Source organism: Haliotis asinina, chromosome 10, assembly GCF_037392515.1.
Source record: "Haliotis asinina isolate JCU_RB_2024 chromosome 10, JCU_Hal_asi_v2, whole genome shotgun sequence".
Classification (NCBI taxonomy): Eukaryota; Metazoa; Mollusca; class Gastropoda; order Lepetellida; family Haliotidae; genus Haliotis; species Haliotis asinina.
Genome location: NC_090289.1, coordinates 54,777,701 through 54,805,339, shown reverse-complemented (window position 1 = coordinate 54,805,339; position 27,639 = coordinate 54,777,701). Strand labels below are relative to the sequence as shown.

Genomic DNA, 27,639 nt, shown 5'->3' with positions numbered 1-27,639 from the left:
AATAGGGTAGTATTGTATCACACTGTCACTACCATAATAGGGTAGTACTGGATCACACTGTCACTACCATAATAGGGTAGTACTGGATCACACTGTCACTACCATAATAGGGTAGTATTGGATCACACTGTCACTACCATAATAGGGTAGTATGTTTGCAATCTTGAGTTTCATACTTCTCAGATAATGTCTCTAACGTGAAATTGATATGGCTTCCACACATTCTCAAAATGAGCCTCCTAAGAGATACTGACGTTTTTTGTCATTGACACATTCATTCTGAAATAATCATCTTAGAGTCTGTCAGGAGCATGAAATAATGCCATGTCATTTGTAAATGTAAATTAGTAATATTGTAGATCAGTTGAGATTATAAATAACAAAACAATGAAATCAGTCCTCTTGAGTTTATTGATTTTTATAAATTTCATCTGAATAAAACCAAGGAAAGGACAATTTGAGAGAACAATCCAAAAGTACCAGACATAACAGTGCTGACACAGTGGTCTACACTGTACAAACTATACTGCAACAAGTGAACAGGCAAATAACGTAAACAGTGACCAGACAGTACATGTATGATCTCCCCGTGGCCAGTTACATCTTCCATAGTGGGAGACAACAAACACCCACTTAAAACACAGAATGCAGCAAATCACAAAAATAATCTAAAAGAGTTTCTTTAAAACTAGTAATATTTATACTATTTCTATGACCCACTTCAGAATGTAGAATATCAGTCTACTGTGCATTACTACTCATGTTCTCCTTCAACAACTGATGCAGTTGTGACCCACTCATATTACAGAAGAAGCCGGACAGACTTGTGCCTTTATAGAAAGATTTCATATGGGCCTATGAACATGAGAACTCATAAATATTTTTATATAATTACTACCAGCTGTCCATATTTTGTTTCCAAATGTATATTTCTAAAAATGGTTTAAGAAACGCAAATTAGACTTTTTTTCATCAAAAGGCATTATGAAAAGGCAATCAAAACTTTATATTAACTTCCTGCAGTAATTAGTGTCAGAACATATACACTAAATTGACTTCATTGCGAATCCCCTCCATTATTTAAGTTTACACATATAGTGTCTTCAAGGAAATAAACATGCATGTAATCATACCAACTGTGGAATTTAAAATAAATAGATGGAAAAAATAAAGTACCTCAGAAACATTCAAATACAGCATATATGGTGAACTGAAATCCAAGTACTTGTGTTTAAGATTAAAATTGATTAGTTAAAACTAAGTACATTGTTTTGAGACTCGAAGATATTAATGATTAATGCATTACCTAAAATTGTTGGAAAGTGGATGTAAAATATCCAAAGCAAGCCTGCAACACTGCCAGAGAAAACACTCAATGGGGGACATTTGCAATTATAATTATCAGCTTTTATGTTAACTCACTGACAAGTGTGTATCTGAATCTCATGGCCTAATATTTATTAAAACTTCAATTTAAGCAACACACGTTTGCTACCTATGTTCCAAATAACCACAACAGTATTTGTTTTCACAACTTTTGCAAGAAACAATTTAAGTTCTGGGCCTTATTTTCATCAAAGAAACCTAAATCCTTTGTGTACTGTGATTCGTTTGTCATATTTTCACGCATAACATTCATCAATAGGGGCAGGAATCTTATTGGAGGTTATGGAACGGGGCAAACGGTGATGAATGCACCTGTTGATATTCTTATGTAAAGGACAACAGTTTTTAACTTGGCAAACATCATATAACAAGACAAACAAATGGCAACATTCTAAACAAACAAATCATATCACTAAAAGCATTAATTAAAGAAATAACACAAAACCTCCGTTACTTCTTGGGTTACACAACTGGTAAAAAAACATGCTGAATACAAAACCAAAATGTAAGGAACAAATCAAAACATAACATCCATACAGTGAAATTCGTAAACCATCAGATACATGTATATGTTTCACAATATTGACAATACATGGATACTTACTTAAAAACTTCATGATATCTTTAATGAACAGTTTCATTTCCACAAGCACCAAGACTGAGAATGAGTTCATCTGGCAGTTTCAAAGTAACTAGACTCCCAATTAAGAGACAATGTTAGTGATTACTGATCCAAGATACAGTTGTTATCTCATCCCTCTGACATGTTAACAGGAAACAAAACATTAATTGGACAAAAACATCTCACATCAAAGTTGTAATGAATGAAATATGCAGCATACTTGAGAAAGAAGAACAGATTTTGGAAAATTACATCCAACTGTAGGTAATAACAAGGTTTCAACACATTGACGCCTGCTACTTCACTGACGTGCCAAGTAATGACTCTTCATTTTGTCCAGAAAGGCAGAGACACCATCTGAAGCAGTCTTCAGGAAGGATCAGTACAAAAGTATTAAAATAGACTTTTCTTTGTATCTAATAGACATGCCTGTGTTTATTCAGCAGAGACAAAATGTGAAAGTGCCCACTTAACAATTATAATTAAAATTGTCTTTAATCATTAGTGTCATTACTGAACAACACATCAATCTGGCTAAATAACCACTTCGGGGAACCACTGGCTCTATCAAAAGCCCTTTGAAACCGAAAACATATTAGTATAGGTCCCCTTACAGCCAAACCATGATCCGGACCATTTTATCATCAATATGTGAACACAGCAACAATGCAGATTTAAAGATTTCATTGGTTGGCACTAATTCTTTAGGCTTTGCAATATACATGGCATTATTTCTCATAATACAAAGTTAATAAAAACATGATCAAGTTCAGATACTATATCATTTTGAAACCCACTAGTACAGACTGCGGACAGTGAAACCGTTGCACATCAATGAGAGTCAAAGGATCACTATACAGTGAGTTTATTAACATTCTGATATAAACGTATCAGTACTGAGAAATTACACCCTTTACCTGGTAGTGACAGCATATCAACATTCACTATCCATGATTTAAACAACAAACAAAATAATGAAAAATCTTCATAATTTTTCTTCCTTGCTTCACCTATGGTGAAACATCAGCCACAAACATGAATTATGTACATCCACATAAAACAGACAAATCGTTATTACATAATATATGTAAACAGGTATCAAATTCATACAGCTTATTTAAAATAGAATCCTATCTACAGCTGCAATCACCAACATTTCCAAGATGATCATACACTGACTGTACGATATGTCAACTGAGATGATGTGTCAGTCACCTTGACCTTGTGTCAGTCACCTTGGCCTTACATCAGTGGTTCAGCTGGGAGTTGAGCTGCCGCAAGATGCCAAGGACAACTTCTCGGAGGGACTGAAACATATAATGCGTGATATCACTGCCTTGTGTTTGTCACTACACTTCCTGAGCGAGTCAGCCGTGTATGAGAGTGTCTCCATGTTAAACGGAACTCCAACAAGCAGCCAGACAAACATCTGCACACACAACTATATAAGTGCAACACTGAAAGAAATACAGCAGAACATCTTTCTGATGAACATGGTTTTTGTAAATTCCTGCATGTCTCATACTCGCCTGCCATGCATTGTCTGCATATTCCTTCCATAATTTATCCTAATTCATACCTGTATCTATTACAATGGATGTGTTGAACGTGTAAAAATTATTGGGGAGGCCTAGTTTTTCTTAATTTAGCATAACATTTGCCCAATGTGTCGAAAAGCTTACGAAGGAAATACATGTACAGTGTCCACACACTCGTATTTCTACTAACTGCACATCATTTACAAGTTGATTACTGTATGGATATAAGCAGCAAGTTGCTCAGGTCTTCTGCAGTAGTTAAAGTGTTGACAAAGGTGTAAAACAGCATCACAAATCACTGTGCATCCATTACTTAACAAGTGTTGGTTATAGAATACATATTTTTGCGTTTTAGACTTGCAAATATTATTTGAAATGCATCAGTGTTACTTTTCACTCCTCCTTCATGACTTATCCCTATACTGATTTCTTGACTAATGTGTGCTGCAAAATGTCTGAACACCTTGATGCTTTTAGGACCCTGAGTTTAAGACGGTTTGACGCAGGAGAGAGCAGGCCATGATTCATCTTTTCATGACAAGGCAAGGTTGGGAGGGAATAAGAGAATAAGGCTTCCATATACAGCATAAAACTAACTGTGATGACTTTTAAGTACAAAGTATTTTATCTTTGAACATTTAAATGGAGTATGCGACCAAGGACACATAGATTACATGTTTTACTAGGTATACTCTCATAGCATGATGTTTTGTTTTCAGAAACTTATTTTGTTTGTAATTTTGAACCCTGATATCTTAATGACCTGATCATAACCCATGATCTTTCCAGGTCACAAGTCCAAATCAATGTTATGCCTTCCTCATGATAAACAGAATGTTTATGTACAAAATACAGAGAAATAAAGAAGGTGACTGAGCTGAGTTTTCTACCAAAGGTGTCAATTAATCAAGATAATGATGCTGTTTTGAGGCAGTAGCACTAGAGACTGATACAGTCTAGACTGATTCACAAGTAAGCTCAGGTGAGACTACTCAGGCACACCTAAGGGTTGTCGTCCCATGTATGATAGCAGCTGTTATTGTCCACTGATCCCATGTACTACTTTGACTTAAAAGTATGACAGGTGACACCAAAATTACATTACAGGGGTCATGCACATAAACGTAACATTAATTCCCGTTTTTTTTCGCCTTTACATTGTGAGCTCACGTCATCGCCATCATCAGCATCAGCATCTGTTTAAACAATATGATTGCAGTTGCATACTAACATAAACAGTCGCATGTTTCAAATTTAATTATTTAGGGAAAGACAGAATTCCAAACAGCAGCATCTACATAATAGATTCATCACTCGTTAAGGTGGATGAACGTTTATGGACACTGGGAGCAAGTTTAACTACATTTTGATTTCTGCGGTATGCATGTTTGTACTTCAGTGTGATATTTTGTGCTAAGAATGTTACCTCTCTTGTGCTTCAGTGTTATATTGTCACAATTACATGTACAGAAAGACAACAAAACGTTTATGCACACTGGGAGCAAGTTTAACTACATTTTGATTTCTGCGATATGCATGTTTGTACTTCAGTGTGATATTTTGTGCTAAGAATGTTACCTCTCTTGTGCTTCAGTGTTATATTGTCACAATTACATGTACAGAAAGACAACAAAACAACAAACAACACTGACAGATCGGAATTACGGTTGATGTCTGTCATGTGGTGGTAGAGTGAAGATTTGACAAAGCAGATGAGCGAGTGAGTTCAGTTTTACGCCGCACTCAGAAATATTCCAACTACATGGTGGCGGTCTGTAATTAATCAAGTCTGGACCAGACAATCAAGTGATCAACAGCATGAGCATGAAGATGCTAGTAGGCCAGTGTGATATATACTCAGCATCATTTTTGAAGGGTCACTTTGGTTTTAGAGTGTCCAACATCCACATACACCACCAAGGGTTTACATATTTGATTGAGTGATTGAGTGAGCTTAGTTTTCCGTAAGCAATTTAATTTGTATTGTAATCTTGCTAGGAGGTCCTAGCGCCCTGACTCACCTGTGGCTTGCAGTACTCTTCCAGCCAACTGAACACACACGCTGACAACTCGGCAAAGTTAGCCACTGAGATGGAGGCATTGAACGACTGGAACAGTGTGTCCATGATCTGCTGGAACTGTGAAAACAACAGGATGGTTAATGAGGAAAGTACAAGAGTCATGGGAAGACTGAGTGAATAGTGGAATCATAACCAACATTCTATAGGTCCACTATGCCTGTACAGGCAAATCACTGCCAGACAAATCACTGCCAGACAAAACACTACCAGGCAAATCACTGCCAGGCAAATCACTGCCAGGAAAATCACTGATAGGCAAATCAATGCCAGGAAAATCACTGCCAGGCAAATCACTGATAGGCAAATCTCTGGTTTATAGCACAAACACTGCTCCACTCCTCACCCACTCAGTAATTTCAACAAACAACACATACATGGCCCTGGGGATCACTTCTGCCACAGAAACCAGTTTATTATTCCAGTTGACTTTTGTGTTTTTTCAACAAGGAGAGTCTGTGTTTGCCAACAATGGTCAAACTGCCTTTGGTCAGGATCATGGCAGAAGGGTGGAATCCCAGATACACACTGAGCACACCACAGTCTGACAGAGCCATAACTCAACAAACAGGTCACCATCAGTCAGTCTATCATCTGAAATCTGTCCAAGCTCTGGTTACTGGATGCATCATGCCATCTGAGTACATGACTGGGTTTGGGGCTGGAGTACTTGACACATGACACACAATTCAGCTTCCACAAACATGAGACGATGCAATGTGAAAGTCATACTGACCACTTGGAACTTGACCTCATCCGACACCTGGTTCTGGCCTTGGACTGGAGTGTTCTGGTGTGTTTTCACAATGTGCTCATAGTTCCTGCAACCAGACAACAGGATACTGTATATAAATCTGCAAACATAACTACACAACAGCTGTTGTGTTTGGAGTCTTTATTCAAACTGCATGTGGAGGCAAATTTTCGAGATGCTGCATCCCTGTACAGCATGTCCTACATCCCTGTACAGCATGTCCTACATCATCACCTGGGTGTGACAGCCTCTGGACACATTGAAACAGATGTGAGATATGCCATAAAACTTCAGGGTGAGATGCATGACAGCTGGTTTGTTCATAGTTTAATGCAGTGGCCATCCATATTCAAACTACATCATAGAAAGTGGTAAATAAAGTCAAACTGCTGAAATACTTTATGAATCACTGTCCAATGGGTACTAGGAAGAGAGCACCAGGTGTCCTTTCATATTAGACTTCTAAAGGTAGTTTACAGTCAGAAAAAGCACCAATCTACAGACTTGGTGGTTCATCATATTACTGAACAAACAGATCTCTTCAGCTCTCTGGGCCATCAAAATGAAGATAAAGATAGGGGCTGATCTTTCACTGATCAGTTAATTAGAGCTGCATCTTACGCCTTCATAATCTTGAGAGCCATCACTTCCTTCCTGAGGGAGTCCAGCTCATCCTCCTGCTTCTTCTTCTGCCCAATCAGCCACTGGATGTACTCAATGGCTGCAGACACAAACACACAGTGCTTTCAAGAGCAGCAGACACAAACACACGGTGCATTCAAGAGCAGCATACACAAACACAGTGTGTATTTTCACAGCTGCAGACACAAACATGGTGTATCAACAGCTGCAGACAAACCATTTCCCATCTTATTCTCTACCCTAGATGTTGTCTCTTGTAACTCCATAAGATGGAGGACAAAGAAATCTGATCATCAACACACTAAACATACTCCTTCAGAAATAAAAAAGGAACAATATTCTCTTCAACTGTTTCTGTTGCATATACTTCCTGAGACTAACAATATCTACAAACTATTAACACATGATGATATCTTACATCTCTGTAGCACGGTGGCCTTGCTCATCTTCTGTCCACTTAGCGTGTCGGGCTGCTGGCATGTAGGCACAATACTCAGCAGCTCGTCGTACCCTTTCTGTGGCAAACAAAACTCTCCATCAAAGTCTTGGTATTACTTAGATAAGATACGATCAAATAATACAGTATGGACAATTAAATTCTTTCTCAAGCTTGTTTAATTCTGTCATGAGTTTGTGCCAAAAACATTTGTACTAATGGTCTCAGCCAGAGATTTTATCTGTAACTAAAACCAAAATTGTCCATAAACCAGATTGGCAAACAACATGAAATATTGCAGTAAAATACTGATCCCCTTTGTAAGGTGAGGAAGTACTCAGGGCAGATGATCTATACTGTTCCCTGAAATACTAGCAAAAGGTTTCCAAGGTCGAACAGCGCTGTCCTACCAACCCTGACTAAGGTGTCAGTCTGACAGGAACTGAACCCTTGAGTTTCCACTCTTCAAATTGATCCTCTATCTATACTGACCACCTTAAAGACATGACAATCTGTCATTGTGTGAAGACCTTGAACATTGAATAAACTGCCAAAATAGACAACTGACACCTTAAATGTATCTTTCAAGCATGTTCAGTAAAGCAAATTCAAATGAAACATCTTTACTGGGTACAGTCCATACCTTGATGGCATCTCTGCGTTTCTGTTCCGCCACAGTGTGGGCTTCCCGTCGCCTGTCCTTGTAGCTTAGAGTCTTGCTAGTATCACTGTCTTCATCATCTGTAACAACAGAATTATCATAACACCAGCATCAGAACACGTCACAAGCGAATCTGACAAACAGAAGGAACGTAAGTGTTCCTTGTTGGCATACAGAGAATCTTACTTATCATCCAAACCTGCATTCCACTGGAGATATTGCTTGTGTGAGATTAAGTGATATCTAGTATAAGATATCGTTTTGACAGTAGATTTTGTACAATGCTCTGATAATGCTATGACATCATGTACTTGATAATGTCAAAATGCTATGACAATGCTACACTGCAAGTCTACTGGCAGTACCATGTTCAGAGATGTACATGTTTCAATGAAAACTAATGAAGAGTGATTTTGACTGATGAATAGAATCTCAACCCCAGCAAGCATCAGACACTTGTAACTTTATAATAACTTGCGTTGTTATAATTGATATCAGTAGACAGATATCAAACATATCAACTGAAGTCAATAAAAATATAAACTGAGAAGTTTGCTGAGGAGTTTTAATGACTATCACCAAGTGTTCATACATTAGATATTAAAAGATATGAAGGTGAGATTCTGCGTTACATCAAACTGTTTCAGTAGCATCTGAGTTTAAAAAGTACAGGTAACCAGCTCCCATGGCAGAAAGACAAGTCATCTGATTGAAATGTCACAATGGACTGTATTCCCTCTGGGTGCCAGTCTTAGAACATGAGTAGCAATCATTGTCCATAAACAATACAACAAACAGCTTTCATGCGATAGTGACCTCACAGACTCTGTTAAGGGTCATCATCACTGGTGAATATCACTTGTCCAAAGTTGATATATCACCAGATGAAACTCAAGTGAAGTTGATAGCAGTTTCACCACGTGACACAAAACTACATATAATAAAAACAAAAAAATAAAAAGTTTGCTGGCATCATTCATCATCTTCTTCTCAACTGCATGGAAGGGAAGCAACCATGAATCAGTTAGTCAGTTCAGTTATGCACACCACATGAATATTCCATCTTTATCCTGGCAGTCTGTAACTTGAATACAGACCAAGCAATCCAGTGATCAACAGTATGAGCATCAATCCATACACTTAGGAAATGATGACATGTCAACCAAGTCAATGAGTGTGACCACAGGATCCTGTTAGTCACCTCTTACAGCAAGTTACTGAAGATCTGTTTTAACCCAGACCTTCAGGGGTCCTGAATCAGCATCATCATAGGGAAACATGGTGAGTGAGTAAACGAGTCTAGTCTTATGCTGCACTCAGCAGTACTCCAGCTATATGGCAGCTGTCTGTAAATAATCAAGTCTGGACCACACAATCAAGTGATCAACATGCGATGACATGTGTCAACCAAGTCAGCGAGCCTGACCACCCAATCCCGTTTCAACAAGCATTGTCCATTTTCATGGCAAGCATGGGTTGCTGAAGGCCTATTCTACCACTGACCTTCACGGGTCAATAGGAACATAGAGATGTAATCCCAAGTGCAGTTGCAACGTTCATATAAGATCAGGAATTTAAAAGTGGGGCCTCCGGATTTTCATATTAACCTCATGTGTGTGTAACATACGTCTTGCATGTGTCAATTCAACCAATCAGATGAAAGTAAAGTTAGTAATGACATAATAAACCTACATAATTATACTGGACAAAACTAGATAGGTATATATATATATATATATATATATATATATATATATATATATATATATATATATATATATATATATATATATATATATATATATATATATATATATATATATATATATATAAATGACATAATAAACCTACATAATTATACTGGACAAAACTAGATAGGTATATATATATATATATATATATATATATATATATATATATATATATATATATATATATATATATATATATATATATATATATATATATAAACTTTGAAATAATAAATAATGATCTATTTGTTCACCGACAAACTAATAAAATATCAATTCTAAAAATACCAATATCTTTAACTTCTTCTGTCTAGTATATTACACTGCTTATTGTAGGATTTAACTCTTCTGTATCCCTGCCTGATTGTGAGCATGTTTGTACGTCAACAATGGTATTATAGCAGACAGGCTTTATGTCATATGTGTCATCATGATGCACATGTTGTTGATCACTGTATTGTCTGGTCCATGTTCAATTGTTTACAGACCACCCCAAATAGCTGGAATATTGCTGAGTGCAGCGATAAACAACAAACCAGCCAAAGCAACTTTATGTTGTAAGACTGTTACACTGACCTACTGACATGCATGTGGCAGCAGGGCACAAATCTATTTAGATCAAATCACATATTTCAAGTGAAATATGCAATACACAAGGGCAATCTGCTCTGCATCATCATTTCCTAACTGCTATATACCAGCAGGGAACTACACGTAATACATAGACATTAAACCCTGTATCACCTGTCAGCACCATGACTGGTGATCATTCATCTATGGGAATAACAATCATAACACTCCAGATGACTCAAACATAGCTTACCGCACCATGGGAAATTGATATGCCTACTCTTAAAATTGAAATAACTGGACATTTATAACCTAATGTTGACAGTACATGATTTCTGGGTGTCTGTTTCATGCCTCATTCATTACATAGTTGCCTTTGCTGACTTGTAAAACTGACTTGAGAACTGGACTTGCTTGAAGCTTGTTCCTAAGTATTGTTACAGCACAAAGTAATTAAAAACTACGAATACAATTTATATATATATAAACACTTCTTTGTTTTCAAGTCACGTTACCCTTTCTAATTGTCCCTTGAATACACATCACCCTGTCCTCAACTCAGTATTATTGATCTTATAGAGCCGAGTGATGCAACGCCGATGCCATGTGTTTGCTCATCATTGTCACAAGTGGATCAGAGCGCTGGCATCCGGAAAGCACGACAGTGAGCACTGCTACTTCCCGCTCACGCCACGTGACAACCCAGTGATACGGCAAACAATTAGCATTCCTGCTATCACTCTGATTACAACGATGTAAGACAAACCACACATGAGAAGATGTCTGTTGATTCAACTATTGTTGAAGAATGCTTGTGGATGATGAACAACTGTTGTGTATTGCTGATCAATACTGTATTGGACTCAGCAATATGCAGCCCTACATTACCACTGGGGACATCAGGGTGGACAGGAGACAGGGGACATTGAAGTCATCAGGAGACTACTGGATGGACAGGGGACATCTGGCTGGTCAGGGGACATTATGGTTGCCAGAGGACATCAAGATGCTCAGGGAACATCTGGGTGGATCGGGGACACGGGACATCTGGGTGATCTGGGTGGTCAGGTGACATCAAGATGGTCAGAGGACAGGAGGGTGTCCAGAGGACATCTGAATGGTCAGGGGACATCTGAATGGTCAGGGGACATCAGTGGGGTTAGGGTCTTCGGAACAGTTGGGGACATCTGGGTGGTCAGGGGACATCAAGATGGTCAGAGGACATCTGAGTGGTCAGAGGACATCAGGGTGGTCCAGGGACATTGGAGTAGTCAGGGAACAATGGGATAGACAGGGGATAGAAGAGTGGTTATGGGACATCAGCGTGGAAAGGGGACATCATGGAGCACAAGGGAATCAGGGAGTACAGAGGACATCTTATATATTCTTGCTCTCCATGACCACTCTTCACACAATGCTGACATGGGCATACAGTATACTATAAGGAGCAGAATAAACAGTAAACAATGGCAAAGTACTGAAAGGTTTCTAAGTTCTGCTCCGGAAAAGAAGACTACCACAAAATTCAGTTGAAGCCAAACTTGTTGGCATGGAAGCACAAAAACATTTTATTTAGAAAAGAAATCAAAAAGTACCAACAGGTACCAGTACGCCACTTGGCTATCTCTGTGCCAAGTGTGGTGAAGAAACCATGAACAGTTTTAAGTACTTCTCCAGAAAAGAGCAGTACCACCAATTTCAGTTGAAGTCGAAGTACTTGCCATGGCAAATAATCTTATTCAGAATTCTTAAACTACCAAAAGGCACTAGTATACCACCAGATCTATCTATGTGCCAAGTTTGGTGAAGAAATATTGAAAGGTTTTTACAGTTCTGCTCTGGAAAAGGGTACTCTTGGTACTTACTAAATTCAAAGTCAAACTTGTTGACATGGAAATACAAAAAAAATATTTTATTCAAAATTCCAAAACTAGCAAAAGGCACCAGTATACCACCAGAGCTATCTAAGTGCCAAGTTTGATTTAGAAATAGTGAATGGTTTTAAAGTTCTGGTCCGGAAAGACGATTGTGCACTGCTGCATGGACAGACACACGGACGGATGGAGCGCATTTTAATACCCCCTGCAAAACGCATTGCAGGGGATAAATGTGTTTTTTTTCACTGAACAAACCTTCATAGAAAGAGTAAGGTCTTGTATCAGAAGTAATTTTCAAATAACAGCACCCTACATTACACCGTTTTATTACTTCACAGTGTCACAAGTTTCCTGTAAGACACTTGAAACATATTATTGGGGTTCCAAGATCATGTGCTGAACATCTACACTGTATTTGCAACATTTTCTTTAACAAAGTGTTTGACCATATCATTACGAAAGTACATGACATGAGCCTTGAAGGATACATAAGGGCCATTCCCTGCCATAAATACAGACTGATACACGAGTGTACCATGTCAGACTGGTCACTTGACATTGTGTCAGGTAAATCAGCGTCAGTGTTTGGACATATACTATCAAAGCCTACCAGACAGGAAATAATTATGAGAGTGAGAGATGGGCTAAAGTCACAGACTGATGGGATGAGCTGAGAAGGGAGATGAAATGCCATAAACAGCGATGTCAATATTACTCACGTCAGGACATAGACATGAGTGAGTGAGTAAGCGAGTGGTTTTATGCCGCTTTTAGTAAAGTAACAGCAATATCATGGTGAGAAACACTAAAAATGGCCTTCAAACAAACCCATGTGGGGAATTGAACTGGGTGATTATTTTAACCACACTGCTACCCCATTACCCCTCCTAAGCATGAATTGTCTCTAGTTTACCTAAATTCTATTCGCATTTAAATACTGCCAACAATGAGTCACTTATTTACAATAAAATATAAAAAGTGTTTGTTTGGTAATCAAAATATAAACGAAACTGGAATCAAACTTGTTATATAATAAGGATGAGAGTACAGTCTGAAACTGGGCATTTTACTTCTGACACATTTGTGAAATGTCCCAGGAATACAAATGCTTAAAATGTTGACCTAACAGAATGTCTGGACACCTCATGTAAAGATGAATGGTATTGTTTTTCTGGTAAAGAGTACTGGCGAGGGAGATGAATAGTACTGTTGAAAAATGTAATGGTGGACAGATGAATTATTGTAGGGTGAGTGTACTCAGGGAGGTGTACTGAGAATTTTGAAGGAGTACTCATATGTTTTTCAGCTATTAATCCTTATATATGTTAGACATATAAATATTTATGTATGTACATACGACACTTGAAATCTTTAATTTGTCATACATTATTTTTAGGCATACATTACACCTGAATGCCCCTTATCTGTAGACCTGGTGCTAGTGAAGAAATTAATAGTATTGATGTAACGTGTCCTAGTGAAGATATGAAAAATATTGATGTAAGGTGTCCTAGTGAAGAAGTGAATAGCATTGATGTAAACTGTCCTAGTGAAGAAGTGAATAGTACTGATGTAAAGTGTCCTAGTAAAGATGTAAAGTGTCCAAGTGAAGAAGTGAATAGTATTGATGTAACATGTCCTAGTGAAGAAGTGAATAGTATTGAAATAAATTGTCCTAGTGAAGAAGTGAATAGTATTGAAGTGAATAGTATTGATGTAAAGTGTCCTAGTGTAGAAGTGAATAGTCTTGATGTAAAGTGTCCTAGTGAAGAAGTGAATAGTCTTGACGTAAAGTGTTCTAGTGAAGCAGTGAATAGTATTGATGTAAAGTGTCCTAGTGAAGAAGTGAATAGTATTGATGTAAAGTGTCCTCATGAAGAAATAAATAGTATTGATGTAAAGTGTACCAGTGAAGAAGTGAATAGTACTGAAGTAAAGTGTCCTAGTGAATAACAGTACTGGAGTGAACAGATCAGTACAGCATGTACTACTTGTCTGAGAAGGACAGTGAATCGATTTGTGATTTTTCACTAATAGGATCAGCATTGACCAATTGATCAATGACCAATCATTAACCCAAGAATTTGTCTATCCAGTTCACTCACCTACCAGCATACAATATCAATAGTAAGTACACACATCTGAACAAGGGCACATGAAAACTACGAAACACACAGAGAAGACAGATGGTCATTATACCTGAAAAGCGAATGTACAGACCTTTATGGTCATGCTTGGTGTTAAGTAGCACAACTTTGAAAGTACAATTCCATCAGGGTAAGACTGTAATGCCAGAAAGCAGCATCATGATGGATTCTCGCCACAAAAATTAGCAGTACTATTATGGTGAATTTCAAATAGAAAAAAATAATAGTTTTCCTTATATTCTGGAAGAATGACCAACCAGTGTGTTGGGGATTAAATTTACAATTTTTCTTCACCAAGTACATAGGTGTATTGAAATACGTTCTAGGGTGACATCAAAGTTGAGTCCAACCTGTACCCAAAGCAAGGCTTTGCAACAAGTGCTATTGCCTAAAGACACTTACAGACTCAGTCATGAACATTTCTTGTGTATTAATGATATTTACATGAGGAATATAGAAGAAGAAGGCTTTCAGTGTACAACTTCTATTGTTAGTCATGCTGTTTCATAAATCTATCATCAGCCGATATCCCTTAACCAAATAAGGCACGATTAGTTCCAACACTAATTCCAACTGCTGCTAAACAACAGTGAAATATTCCAATAATGCTGTACAACATACTAAACAAGGTTCTGTTGACTGTGACGCCATCCACATTCGCAGTGGCATAGCAATTTTCAGCAATCAATAACATACAATAAGATAGAGCCAGAATACAAGTAAAGAAATCATTAGCAGTCTCATCAGTTTTCAGGCCATTGACTCAACTCTTTATTCCATTTTCTACATGTCAAACTATTCTGGAGGAACTAATGATGCAAACATATGGCAACCAAAGATGCCAGTCTTGAAGTAAGGAAATCAGAATCTAACACTCATTCACATTCCATATCCTCACAAAGATATCAGCTGTACTGAGGATGAAACAATAACAAGTTATGTTGGAGCTGGTCAGCTGGCCTACACATGGCACTGAACAATAATTCAGTAAATCCCACTAGTAGAGTTTGATGTGGGAGAACATCCAGAAGTGATAGAAGTCTGTGTTCAATAGGCACTCAACTTAACCCAGCAAATCACAGTACCATAGACAGGCCTAACAAAGAAAGCTTTCCCACTGTGCATCAAAACCCACAAAAGTCTACACTAATAATGGAAATAGCAACATAAACATAATACCTTGCTAATGAAACTGTAGAAACAGCAACAAACTATGAAACTGGAACATTTCTACTTCAGCGAACTTTGACCGCTGCTGTGCATTAGCACTACAATCCATGCTTCTGTCAAATTTCCAAGCATCCATGTGTTGCCTCATGTAGAAAATGTATTGAATATGTGTTGGATAAAGTATGAGGTCAGGGACATGACAGGAAATGTAAGTGCTTGGGAAGTGTGAAAGTAAGACCTCCCGCGAAGTTGAGGTCCTTACTTTTCCAGTGATGAGCTTGGCCTAGTCCGCTATCCAACATATATACCGTCAAGTCAACTAAATACATTTTAATAACAACAAAAGCCATTATAGTACAGACATGCGTAACTTTGCATTGTTTATGCCACACTGGGTGGTTAATCAATGAGCATGCTCTGTTAATACAACAGTGAATACAACAGTGAGCGCACAACCGCATATGCTGCACATTAATTTTGTTTTGCAGTATCTCGTCATGTGGCATGTCAGAACATTCATTTGAAGATGGACATGAACGGTTTGGACAGCGATAGGGAGTCACATCCAAATAGCCCGCAGGTAATTTTTGACTCATGAGTAGTGTAAACTACATGCCTCCTGGATGAAACAACTTGTTGCTCTAAATGTTCTCTACAGGAACTCAGAAGTAGTTATGTCCCATCCACATCTAACCATGTATCTTTTGCTGATTTCCAGGCATCACTGCATACTTTGCAACACAGGGACAGAAAAATCAATCACTACGAGCCATGTCGGCATATTGCCTCTACTGTGCTGTCTTTCAGAAGAAATTTATTGCGAACTTTCTCATCTCTGTTTTGAACATTAGAGACCATTCATAATTTATGCGTTCAAAAAATAGTAGACTTTCAAAAAGTAACACTAAATACTGGAATGTATGGTTTAAAAGATGTGTATATGCAGCATGATAAATAATCAGTTATGTACAATATTGGAATATCAGTGATACTAGAAGTGTTTCTCATTTTATATGTAATCATTGAATTCATTTAATTTAGGTCTTCCAAGTGAAGCTGTTCATGTGTACAAGAGGTCTTCAGATGAACAAAAGGCATCAGTTTCTGATGTAATATACGCTGTCCTCAACAGAAAAAGAAAAGTTGATTTTGAAACAGCTGTTCAAACTCTTGAAACAGTAGGAAATGTTTCTGGTAACTCATAAAAAAGCAAAGAAAATCATATTCTGTGACTATCAACTGAAATAAAGAATTGCTGAAAGATGGTTTTGCTATTCATGTGACATTTCACACAAAAAACTAGGGCCTATATTCACAAAGTGATCCAAGACCTAGGATGTCCTAATTTGGTTCTGTGTATGTATCTGAACTGAATCTATGGTTAAGTTAGGGCATTCCAGCACTATGATCGTTTTCTGAATAGCAAGCCAGGTATCTGGACCAGATATGAAAGCATCTCTGGTAGTAAGTCGTCCTTTCAAAAGTAAGACCCAGTTGGAGGTCTTACTTTGGAAAGTCAGACATTCAGCTCTGCAAGAGGTCATTAGATGAAAATCAGGTACCTCCAATATAATGGGACATTTTAAAGATAGGTTTATACGAATAAAATAAGCACTGTCAATAATTACATATGAATGGAAAATAAACTGAACACAGAAGTATCATGATGACCAATGCCAAATAACACAAACGAAATACTTTACAATGGGAATATAACTTTTGTCCAAGCTGGACATTATTAGAATCAGCTTTTTATCACGTCTCAATAAATGGTCCACTAAACATTAACATCAAATACCATGTTGACTTTCTCTTTCATAAGCACATCATCATGAACAATCAGGGCAATGGAAAATTAGTCAGGACAAGTTACTTTCTTACAGTCACTTGCCCTGTGAGAAGTGGCTTTTAAGAATATTTTGAGCCCCTGCGGATGCAGAACATTTTCCATATGTATCAGCAATGAAATTAACTCTAGTGTTAAAAACAATCATGTTCACACACACACACACACACTATGGAGATACGCCATTTGTTTACCTGTATTTTGAGCAGACGATGCTGAGGAGACACAGCCAGTGCTGTTGGTTCGCTGAAAGGAAAACTGCTGGTTACTGGTAGGACTGGACTCAGTCTTCAAGTCTCCGTCCATCACTGAAAGCAAAGACAGACAGGCTGTCACAGGTGCACAAGTCAGTGTATCGGGTTTATTGGTGTAGCATGTCGAGTGAGTGAGTGAGTGAGTGAGTGAGTGAGTGAGTGAGTGAGTGAGTGAGTGAGTGAGTGAGTGAGTGAGTGAGTGAGTGAGTGAGTGAGCGAGCGAGCGAGCAAAGCGAGTGTTAAGCAATATTCACAGCAGGGGACACCAGAAATGGGCTCCACATATTGTGCCAATGAGAGGAACCAAGCCCAGATATCTGGTGTGACAAGCGAACACATTAACCACGAGACACAACAAAACCCTGAAGCAGGGAATATTTGTGGAACATTACATGAGTACAGCGGTATAATACAATATCATAGTTCTCACAATTCAAAGAGAATTAATATCCAGAATTCGAAACTACGTGGCTTGAAGAGAACCTCACTCATTTGCTTAACATACAGGGATGTTCTGGAAACAGCTTTGGTTTGCTTTTTCAAAAAGTATTCACCGCTATTTTTTTAACCAAAAATGTTTGCAATCTCAAAGGGGATACATCAATTTTATACATTCCTTATGCAAGAGATGCCCACGCCAAATGTCACAAGCTGGTCCAGTGAGTACAGAAACTTCTAATGACAAATGAGCTGAGTTCTAAGACTCCTCACAGCACAGTAACCAAGCGTTGCTCTGAGTACAGGGAAAGTTCCTGGTGTGTATATTCTGTTCACAATCATCATGATCTTACAGTCACACCAGCTCCTGTTATGTTTAGCAGGAAATGTCTACAGGCACAGGACTGGCAGAAATATCTGCCATTTGCCTCCTTTATGAAACAAGTACGAAAAACATGCAATCAAAGTTGTCATGGTCAAACCATTATAGCGTACAGGTTTTTTCAGTTATGTTACATTTGTTGCATTTTGTCTATACATTTACAGTTTAACCACAGCACAATAATCAGCACTCACTTTGTTAATACATGTACATAATAATGAAGGCAGTGGTCAGAATGCTGTTAAATACACTTCAAACCAGCCGTTCAGTGTCTACGAAACCATTAGGTTCACAAAGTACATGGAATATCTGACACATAGGGGAATCCCCTTCTGAAGTACTTACATGTACTCTGGTCGAACGAATCAAAGGAATTGTCTGCCATCCTTCTCTGAAAAATAAAACATGGTTGGTGTTTACAAAGAATATGGAACAGTTACTAACTTAAACATTGTTTCCAACAGATTTCCTGGAAATTTCAAGTTGCTGAATGTTGAAATATGTTTGAGAAAAACAGACCGACAAGGATAAGTCTGACAAACTTTCTTGTTTTTCAATATGAAGTCACTTTAAATTTAGTATTTTCTGTCCATACACAGAAAATGCCTTGCAAACTCAACTGTGTTGGTGCCCCCAAACACGTCTTCAATCCAACTTGGAATACACCTCCTCTGCATTGTGAAAATATGACACAAAGTCATTCCAAACACTTCACTGCATCAAAAGTATTCCACTTGTACAGAGAGCACACTCTTAGGGACTTGAATGCATTGTCACTACTGTCATCTTTGTTCACGGAGAAAACAGATACTTCCAATACTTTACTACTTCTCAAACACATGTCTGAGCACTGATCAACATAATCAGGAGTAATACATTATCTCATCCAGGTGTCTCACATAAACATCACTGTCTCATCCTGCTGGCAGGCCAGCATCGCGCCATGCCTTATAAACATCAATAACAACTCAAGCTCCTCCGCTCGTGTGACAGTGCATGGAGTCTTTCATGATCTGCCAACAAGGCAAAGTATCTGCTTTGGTGTCACAAACAACAGCAACAACTCAACTAAGTTGTATATATTTGGCCATGTATATCTAGCAATCTAGCAAATCTTAAACACATGTCCATTGCCAAAGTCCATCTCTGGAGAAATGTGTCCCCAGTAACAGGTTATTATAATATGTAGATGATATTGATCCAAATCACATGTGGAGGTGTAGCAGTTCACTTATGCTGTCACTGACACAGACAAAACCTCAGATGGCAAGGACTAGGTGCTTCTCAAAATAGCCATAACCATAAACATTCCATGTGAGGTAAACACTTCCTCATCCAGCCTGACACACATTTGAAACACAGAAGTCAACCCAGTAAAGCAGCTGTACAATTCAGTCAACTTAGTAAAACAGCTGTGCTTTGCAGTCAACCCAGTAAAACAGCTGTACCTTGCAGTCAACCCAGTGCTACCAGTCAAACTGATGCTATTGACCTGCCAACAATGCAAAAAGGAAGATTTGCCTCTTTGGGATGTTTTACATATAGTGCATACTTCTAATTTTTGTTTTGAATCATGTCAACGCCAACTCATTCCCATAAAGCACTTCTGACTGAGTGCTTAACTGGAAAAAGTGATATAAATATACAAACATTTTAATGAAATTACTACACTCAACCCCATTACAGTTGTCATGCTAGCAAACACGATAATATCATAATAGTTGTAAACTGACAATGATATTGAGCTATTGGGTTGTATTGACATGAATTACATATTGTCAAAACACATGGTTGCTAATAAAAATTCAACCAAAAACATTAACATTATAACAACACAACAAAGGTATCTATAATTATGTGTTACATTACAGTTAAACACATGCTCTATGCTCTAAGCATTTAAGACCATTAGCCCTAATTAGTTATTATGTTGACTAGCAATAGCCAAGCCTATCAGACTGACCAGAACATTACAAAACTTCAGCCTTGGGTCAATGGTTAAGGCTGCAGTCTGTTACAGATCCTTAAGTACATAGTGAAAGCTGGCATCAAATATACTTCAACTCCGCTGCTATTAAAGATACAGGGCACTGAGTCCAGCTCACTTTAACTTTGACATCCTTATGGAGACCTTGAACAACATGTCACATACCTGGGCTGCACACAGATGTATGGAAGTAAAGCACACTAATAAACCACTAGGAAATATGTAGATCCTAAGAGAATGAAGTGATGTGAGTCGATACTCAGTGACTACTTGAACCACTACTTAAAACAGTTTGTTTGCCAACATACATGTCAAAATCTTACAATAATGTCCACATCAGAGAGGGAATCAAACCATATTCCACCATATTTATAAATCATACTGGCCAGCAGTTTAAGCATATTTCAATATTGGTAACCTCTGAAAAATATAGCCATTCTGTATACAATAGTTAAAACCTGTATGTCATGTGTTTATATGAGATATGGTGTTTGACAAGGCTCAGGGCAGATATCTGGATATGTATTGACCCAAGAGGTTGGATGATAAACTCCCGTTGAATGCTGACAAGCAGAGATGGTTGGTCTCTTCAGTCAATATATCTGTTAGTTGCACAGCCTCCATCAAGATACATATGAGATACAATGATTGCAATAGTCTTCATTAATTCATCAAACTTATCAGCTTCTACAATTAACAAGGCAGCAATAAACATATGTTTACCTCCTGGAATTAGAAGACAATGATACTAAGAAGATATGTCAGGAGAAGATTTCAGGTAGTGAAAGTTGATATGCAGAGTTGCATCCCATGGGCACAACAGAAACCTCTGATGGGGTCTAGGGAGAAAACTGTTCACAGGGGTGTTAAAGGCACAGGCATTATTTATTTATTTGTCAAATAGTTACATTTCCAGGGTCCTCATCATCACTTTCATGCACACAGCTGCACACTTTATTTGAAAGTTATCCTAATTTACAAATAAGACACTTGAGTTTAAGTACTGTGAATCGCATCTGCTTCAGTTTATAGGGCCAGAAAATCAATCATTCTGAGTCTATGAAGCTCATGAGATGTGAGACTGCTCATTCAGCGAATGCACCAAAAGATCACATATTAAAGATCACATATACTAAGGGGGATACAAATCCATAAATAATTTACTGACATCATTATAAATGAATCCCCATCAGTAAAACTACTCATTTTGACATTTAATTACCTTAAATCAACCTTTTTGACAACAGTGCACTATTCTCTCCTGCGAATGAAATTTCAACCAGAGGCGCACATCTGGTGACTGGTAATATAAGGTATACCTATGTTTGATGCTGTAGTATTCATCATCTACATTTCCGAGGGTATATTGTCTTGTTGATAGGTTTGTCTAAACATGCAATTGTGACAGTTGTTTTGAAAAATGAAAGTTCTATGTTTTTACTATCCACTGCCATTAATCTTGTTACCTCTTTTACTCATTTTCCAAGATACAACTTGTTTTCATAGACGATTCTGTCAGAATCACTTGTTGTCATAATGTTTATATTATGAACCGTTCTTGTAGTTCTGTTACAAATAGTGTCATGCAAAATCTTTTTGGTCATGATTCAAAAACACATTTAACTATGACGAGGAAGTAGTTTCTATCTTTTAACTTGACAAACACAAACCATAATCTAATTGATTTTCTAACTGACTTTAGACCGTGATGTCACGATTTTAGAAAATGGTAGCGCCCTGTCATGAACATCTGCCAGTCTGAGTATAAATGCTATTTAGGGATTGTTTTCACCGAGTTACAAAATCAAAACTACTTTGTACTGGCACTAAATTATGTATTTGTTTGATGGACAATAGGATTTTGCATGACATTGCTTATAACAACAATTTCACTCCTGGAAGCAAGGTGGGTGTCAACATTATTGTCACTTCGACCAAAACCTTGCCTTTGAGGAAGAAATTGTTATGTTACAAGTTGTGGCATTTAAAATCCTTTTCGTCATCAATCATTTACTACAACTAGTAAGTATCAAGTCTTTGAAGGGCATTTAGAAGTGAAATACATAAGAATGAAGATTTTTATGGATATCAAGGAGTAAGCATTAACTCCGAAACATTGTGTTCTCATATAAAGAAGTTGATATCCATAAAAATCTTCATTCTTAACTAGTAAGTAATTTTAATATCATTTTAAACTCAATGAAAACAAATTTAAATAGCATCTTCTGTCCTGTAATCGAGGTAGGTGTTGGACCACCCGATTTAGTGCGTACAGGCTTTCAAAACACCTGCTTTGCACTCACAAACAACATATTTAGCACAAACTGAAGAATCTGGTAGAAGTCTGTGCATGGTGACCCCATCACCTGACACCTGGGAGCATTTGACGGCAACACAACAATTTGGCATGCCTTTGTTAACATCAGGAAATCAGCAAATTGATGAGCTTCTTACACATTTTACATACAACCAACTGAAAATCCTCCCACACATACTGTCACTGCAGGGCTGTGGCAACAAACTTAGGTAAGCTGTCTGTGGTTTCCTTGATGGGTGAGAGTGAAGCAGATGACTAGACAACTTTTAATCACTCATTATTTAACCACACATTTTCTAAGAATGAATTTGGTTTTCGGCTTAAGACTAACCATAAGTCTTTCATATGTAATGGTAAAAAGATACGAAAAATGTGAATTTATTCGTTCTTTAAAGGTCACATGCAACCAAAAAATCAAACATAATTAAAGCACATTTATCACTTATTCATGACATATAATATACATTGCTGCTTTTAGAAAAACAAATAAACAAAATTATAAGCGTACAATCGCGGTTCAAAAGTGCAATATTTTGTACTTGGGCTTACTTCCCCCAAAACGAAGCCCTTGAGAGACCGAACCCAGTCATAGCGGGTGGCTATGCCCTCAAGTGTAACAACGGCTTCCGATTGGCTGTTTCATTTGCTGATATGCTGAGGGTTCATTGTGTGTACAGAAAGATGATCTGTTTGATGGGCATTTTAGAAGTATAGCCAGTCACAAGAAAGTAAGACTCTTTATGGATAACAACTTCTTTTTGTGTATTTGATGCGTCGTTTCAGTATGGATTCATATACTGTTGTCAAACAAAATCATATACACGAAAAGAAGTCGTTATCCACGAAGAATGTATATAGAGATGTTGGGTTTGGAAAATACTTGTTCTCTGAATTTGCGCTCGATCCAATAAAAAACCATGTCAGTAGAGATGGTAAACTACTGCTTGGCTGGAATCTGTCATTCGTCCAAGTACAAAGCAGGACTTGAAACTGACAAGAGTTTGCACCAGTTTCCGTCAGATCCAGTCATCCGAAAAAAATGAATGTAGTTTGTTTGCAACCCACAGACATAAAAACATGCCATGTGTATCACACATGCCTAATTACATAATATGGCAGACACGGGACACGGGTGCACGAGTCATGAATCAACTTATTTTCTTTAAGTCGTATAGTCTGATAGGTGCTAAGTTTAAATTGCACGTGGTCAATGATTGAAGCTGTGTATTGCATGTTGTCTTTAGCAGACAGGCAGACAGACATACAGGTGTGAATAAATCAGACATTGAGCTTTCTCTGTGACAGAGACTGCTTACCACAATCAACAAGTTTTTTTACGCAACGAGTACATTATTTACTTGTTTGTGTACACAACCAAGATTAGACTACTGCTCACGACCTCAGACGCTGAGCATGCATACTGTTTCATGCTCCGCGAACCTATTCACTGCGCATGTGTTATGGACGCAGCGCAGCACAGCAGTTGAAACCAGTTTTCCCCCCAGCGCTGGGGGGAATTTAGTGAAACGTTTGAACTCCGATTTCGCGGGCTTTTTTTTCATTGCGTTTTTTTCAACTTTATAGGTTGAATTGGCATTTTTTATGATTTGTTTCGGTAAGTGCATACCGAAAGGTACCAGAATCTGCAAAGTTGTGTTTTACGTTGCATGTGACCTTTAAGGGAAAAAAATGCAATCTATGAAACCATTAATATAGGCTGTTTCTTTATGGAATACAAATCTACTTATCAAGGAATATAGTTTCAACAGGTTTACTTGTCGTCAGTTGAACTAATATGAACTATTATGTCTTCACAGCCCTGTTGTTGTGGCTATTACAAAGAACCAATTCACTATTTCTTCTCATTGTTAATGACACTGACATAAGAAATAGGATGCATTTCTGTGCTAAAGAATATGATATTAAATCAATACAATATATCTTTCGGCACACCTTGAGTGTCACTGAATTAACGCTAGATATCACATAGAGCGGTGCTGCGTATTACAAAACTGCTAACATCACATCACGCCTAAGTTAGTAATTCCCCCGACGTTTCATCACTCGTAACACAAATAAATACACAAAACGAACCTCATAATATCTATATATGCGGGGATGGAATTTTGTTCAGCGACAGCCTCTTGTTCGGTAATACCCGACACCGCTCTACAAAACAGTCGTACAAGACTGTACCGCATACGGTTGCCACTCCAAAACAAAGCACAAAACAGTATGAATTATAATGAAAATGAAATTTATTATTATTCATTGGGCTAATGACATGCTAAAAACAATGATGAAGCAAATCTCAGTTAAATGTGGTCTTAGTAAGCATAGTGTTCAGTCAACTACTGTAACACTCTTGTCACATGCAGGTGTTGAGGCTAGAGAAATTGTCAAAACAACAGGTCACAAAAGATATCAAAGTTTATCATCCTACAACACCAATTCATTGGCAGCACACAAACGCCATTACTCAGCCATCCTTCACACTGGCAATGAAAACACTCGGCCTATCCCTAACGTGATGCCTTTGGTCCCCACTGCATCGTCATTTGCTGCACCATCCACATCTACTGTAAACGTGTCCAATATTAAAACTGGCATGTCTGGTCTATTCCAAATTGGCAACAGCAGCGTGGTGATTAATAATTACTTCCACGACTAAGTTTGAAAGTTTGTAGCTACAACACTTTACAGTCGTCCTACTTGTAGGTCATGGGCGAGTCTAAAGTAATGTACTCTAGGGTAGAGGTGATTTTTCGGTTGCATATAATTGCATAAAATTGTTTAGGGGTTCTACACTATGTAACTGACAGCATTGTATCCATATGTAAGAGACACAAACAAAGTGTTTGAGCATCCAAAATAAAGTTCTTGTACTTTGCAAATGTTTTGTCTAACTCATTGCACATCCTGTTCTTGAATTGGATGATTCCATATCGATTCCTGGAAAAACGCCCCATCAAAACTCTGTACTCTTGTGCGCGAAAGTGTCCCGATTTCAAACGCATGTCAGTCGTGCTAGAATGGAGATAAAGGCATTCTGTTTTCATTTTTGCAGTCCTTTATCTGTTGATTTAAGACCGGTAAATATTTCATTTAAAGCCTCATGCTAATGTATATGTGAGTCTTTAAATGAAACATTTACTGGTCTTAAATCAACAGATAAATGACTGCAACCGCAAAAATGAAAACAGAATGCCTTTATCTCCTACTTGTGCATCAAGTGAATGAGTATCCCTTACCAATGTTGGGCTTATTCGATGAAACATGGACAAGAAGGAAATAGTAATTTCTTCATTACATGCAATCTATCTGAAAAAGGAAAGGCTGTTACTGCCTTTGTGTACACTGGTTTAACTTCATTGTTACTAAATAAATGTATGCACATAATTCCAGTATAATTTAGCATATTATTGTCCATACACACTTACACTCAAAGATTAGTTTACAATGTGAAAAGATTTGGTAAGCATAATCTGATCAAATATGAGAATTCAAGGGGATTTCCATGGTTGTCCACAAGGTTTTATCTTGCTAGTCAAAGACCAAGCTGTTGAACATACCAATGGGCATCAAGAAATTGCGAAATTGCGAGTGCTCATTAAAACTGAACTGGACGACTTACGGTTGGGAGTTTTGTTTCCCTTTAAACAAATACAAACATGGACATCTTTCTTCCATACTGACATTACAGCAATTAAGTCAAGATCCCTTTCTTCAAAGCTCTTTAAATAATAAATATGACATGAGGGAATCCTCTGTTAACAAACACGTCAGTGAGAAGTGTCATATGAAAAGAGCTGTTACGAATATGTGGGAGAGAGTATTGGCCAGTCAACCATGAAAACAAGGTTGTACTCCTTATACTCAGACTGATTTTACTGAATGAAGTATCGTATTACGGATACATATATCACAAAACTATCTCATTGTTTCAGTTGTGTGTCTTCCTCTGTGATTTTGATATCCAATCATCGTGAATAGCGAGATCACCTATCTGAACCTACTCTTCCAGATTTTAGAGGCGCTTCAACACCAATATTTACGAACAATACTTCCTCTTTTGGCCTCCTATGTTTCAAACATTTAACTTCAAATGCTGCACAAATATGCGATAAACAACACAAATCAGTGAACAAGTGACATTCCAGCTAGTTAGCACGCTACGGGTAGTTCTTTGCTGAAGAGCACACGTGATAGGGGATTTTGTCACTTGTGACATCGACTGTCCATATTGACATCAGTTAACGAACTCGATTAATAGTGTTCGATCGTGATACGTTAAGAATGATGATGCCAGATAAGACAATTTCCAGTCGATATCGAAACGGTTATGGTTTTGGAGGTCGGTAGAGGACCTGAAAGGGTCACGACTACAAAAATTTGAACCTACCAAGGATTTGTTGTGGTCCTACTCAAGCCGCCATGACACTGACGTCACATTCGAATAAAATCCGGAAAATAATCTTTCTTTGACGGCAGGGTGTCCGCATAAACAAACATAAGAACTTACAAATTCACAATTGCCCGAAAGCAAATCAAAATGAAATGATTAGTCTGATTAAACTTATGTTAGTAATTATGCTAATTACTTGTGGGACTAGTTCATCAAAATAAATATATATTAAGTTAATCAGAACTAAATCACTGATATTTCTGTAAATATTTGGTGTATAAGCACGAAATAAAATTTGATTTGATTTCATGAAAGGATTAGTAGCACAAGTGTGTCCTTATACAAAGATCTATTTTGTGGCTATAGATCTATATCAAA

General features: G+C 37.7%; 1 protein-coding gene across 2 annotated transcripts; it reads right to left on the bottom strand.

Annotated features, from left to right (window-relative positions):
- Window positions 1-393: 393 nt before the first annotated feature.
- On the bottom strand, window positions 394-27,314 carry LOC137297601 (max-like protein X). Of its 2 annotated transcripts, none has more exons than XM_067829454.1 (9): window positions 27,259-27,314; window positions 18,898-18,943; window positions 17,673-17,786; window positions 8,100-8,197; window positions 7,439-7,535; window positions 7,000-7,099; window positions 6,361-6,445; window positions 5,568-5,684; window positions 394-3,315 (listed from the first exon to the last, which is right to left on the bottom strand). In XM_067829454.1, the coding sequence occupies exons 2-9, from the start codon at window positions 18,935-18,937 to the stop codon at window positions 3,256-3,258; spliced, it is 711 nt and encodes a 236-aa protein (XP_067685555.1). In that variant the 5' UTR covers window positions 18,938-18,943; window positions 27,259-27,314; the 3' UTR covers window positions 394-3,255. The 2 variants fall into 2 exon arrangements, with proteins under 2 accessions (XP_067685555.1, XP_067685556.1); XM_067829455.1 differs by having other exon boundaries at window positions 18,904-18,943; window positions 27,259-27,309.
- Window positions 27,315-27,639: the final 325 nt, after the last annotated feature.

Coding starts and splice junctions, on each gene's coding strand:
- LOC137297601 (XM_067829454.1), bottom strand. CDS start 18,937: ATGGCAGACAATTCCTTTGATTCGTTCGACCAGAGTACAT. Junction 17,787..18,897: donor TTCGTTCGACCAGAGTACAT/GTAAGTACTTCA, acceptor CTTTGCTTTCAG/TGATGGACGGAGACTTGAAG. Junction 7,100..7,438: donor GGCCACCGTGCTACAGAGAT/GTAAGATATCAT, acceptor TTGTGTCTGCAG/CCATTGAGTACATCCAGTGG.